We start from the raw sequence: 1,299 nt of genomic DNA, 5'->3' as shown, positions 1-1,299 counted from the left end.
ACTGAAGAGAATCCGGGCCTTCACACAACAGAATCACACAGCCCCAGCAGCCACCCACGACAGAGCATAGCAAGCAAACACACATCTACTCCACCGATCACGCACGCGCACACACGGCACCTAAGCCTGCAACTGCACACTGTGCGCGGGACACGACGCCACTCAAAGCAACACACCCGCACGCATCGCCCTGTACCCGCAAGGAAAGGGAGAATGACCCACAACGCACATTCTCCCCCTTTGTCTCTCTCTTTCCTTAATCCCCAATGAAAACAGGAGCCACACGTGTCAGTGCCGGCACCAACTACAAAAGCATCCTCCACGCGCTCTGCAGTACATCATTTACATCTGTCGTGTATGTGTGTGTGCCTGCAGATAAAAAAAGATTCAAGCATGACATAAGCCCCCACGAACAAAAACACACGCAGTGGAGGTGGGGAACGGAAAGGCAGCGGAACAGAGACAATTGGGGCTCGAGATGGCACTGCAGCCAAAGCGGCGGTCAGCCACTGAAAAAAAGATGAAAAAACAAGAAAGCGTCCTCCATTATGCATAACACCGCCACAAAACCCAAAAAACAATTCTCGTCCTCCATGATGTTTTCTCCGCAAAATAAAAAATAGCAGCAGGCTGGCGTGCAGCAGCGTGCGGCTGCAATAAAAAAAAAACCTCTGTACGTGTATATTTTTTTTGCCCACAAAAAGAAGAAAATTCTTTTTTGTTTCTCCTCATTCATTGTGGTCCACCGCATGCCCACCCATGCCAGTTGCATTTAATGGGGGCCTTCTGCGCAGCGGTGCTGCTCCGCCTCGTGGACGCCTCATCACTGCAGCACGGCAGCCCTCTTCGGGGTGTGTGGAGAAGGAGCCCGCCTCACAAACGGGAGGGTGTGCGCACAGCAAAAAAGCAGAAAAAAAGAAGGAAAACGGGGCTCCCAAAACAAAGAAAATCACGAGCAAAAAGAAGTTGGCGCGGTTTCCAGCGCGGGTCCACCTCCTTCCCTGTTGTTCCCTTCCACTCAGAAGAGAAATAGGCAGCCACACACCCATGCACGGAGCTGTCGCGCGTGACCTGCGGAGGGGCCGTGGTTGACGGCGCTTCTGTCGTCACTGGAGGGGCGGGCTTCTCCTCCACGAGCGCCTTCAGCTCTGTGGTGTTCAACAGCCGGCTGTACAGCAAAACGTTCGTCAACATCACTTCGTTCCCTGCGCCTCCCGCACCGGCTTCGCCGCCCCCCAAAAAGGACGTGCACCAACTCATCCTGCGGCGGCAGCAGCATTTCTTCGGCCCGCGCCCCAT

General features: G+C 54.3%; 1 protein-coding gene across 1 annotated transcript in view; it reads right to left on the bottom strand.

Annotated features, from left to right (window-relative positions):
* Nucleotides 1–873: 873 nt before the first annotated feature.
* Nucleotides 874–1,299, bottom strand: part of TraAM80_06954 (uncharacterized protein) — a gene marked incomplete at both ends in the record, with an annotated part of 522 nt that continues 96 nt past the window's right edge. The window contains one exon of the mRNA XM_029383775.1: nt 874–1,299. This exon is cut by the window's right edge and continues 96 nt beyond it. Coding sequence (XP_029236386.1) covers nt 874–1,299 — 426 coding nt within the window.

This window comes from Trypanosoma rangeli (genome assembly GCF_003719475.1).
Source record: "Trypanosoma rangeli strain AM80 chromosome Unknown Tra_15.4_contig_00269, whole genome shotgun sequence".
NCBI lineage: Eukaryota > Euglenozoa > Kinetoplastea > Trypanosomatida > Trypanosomatidae > Trypanosoma > Trypanosoma rangeli.
This window is presented reverse-complemented; position numbering and strand designations above follow the sequence as displayed.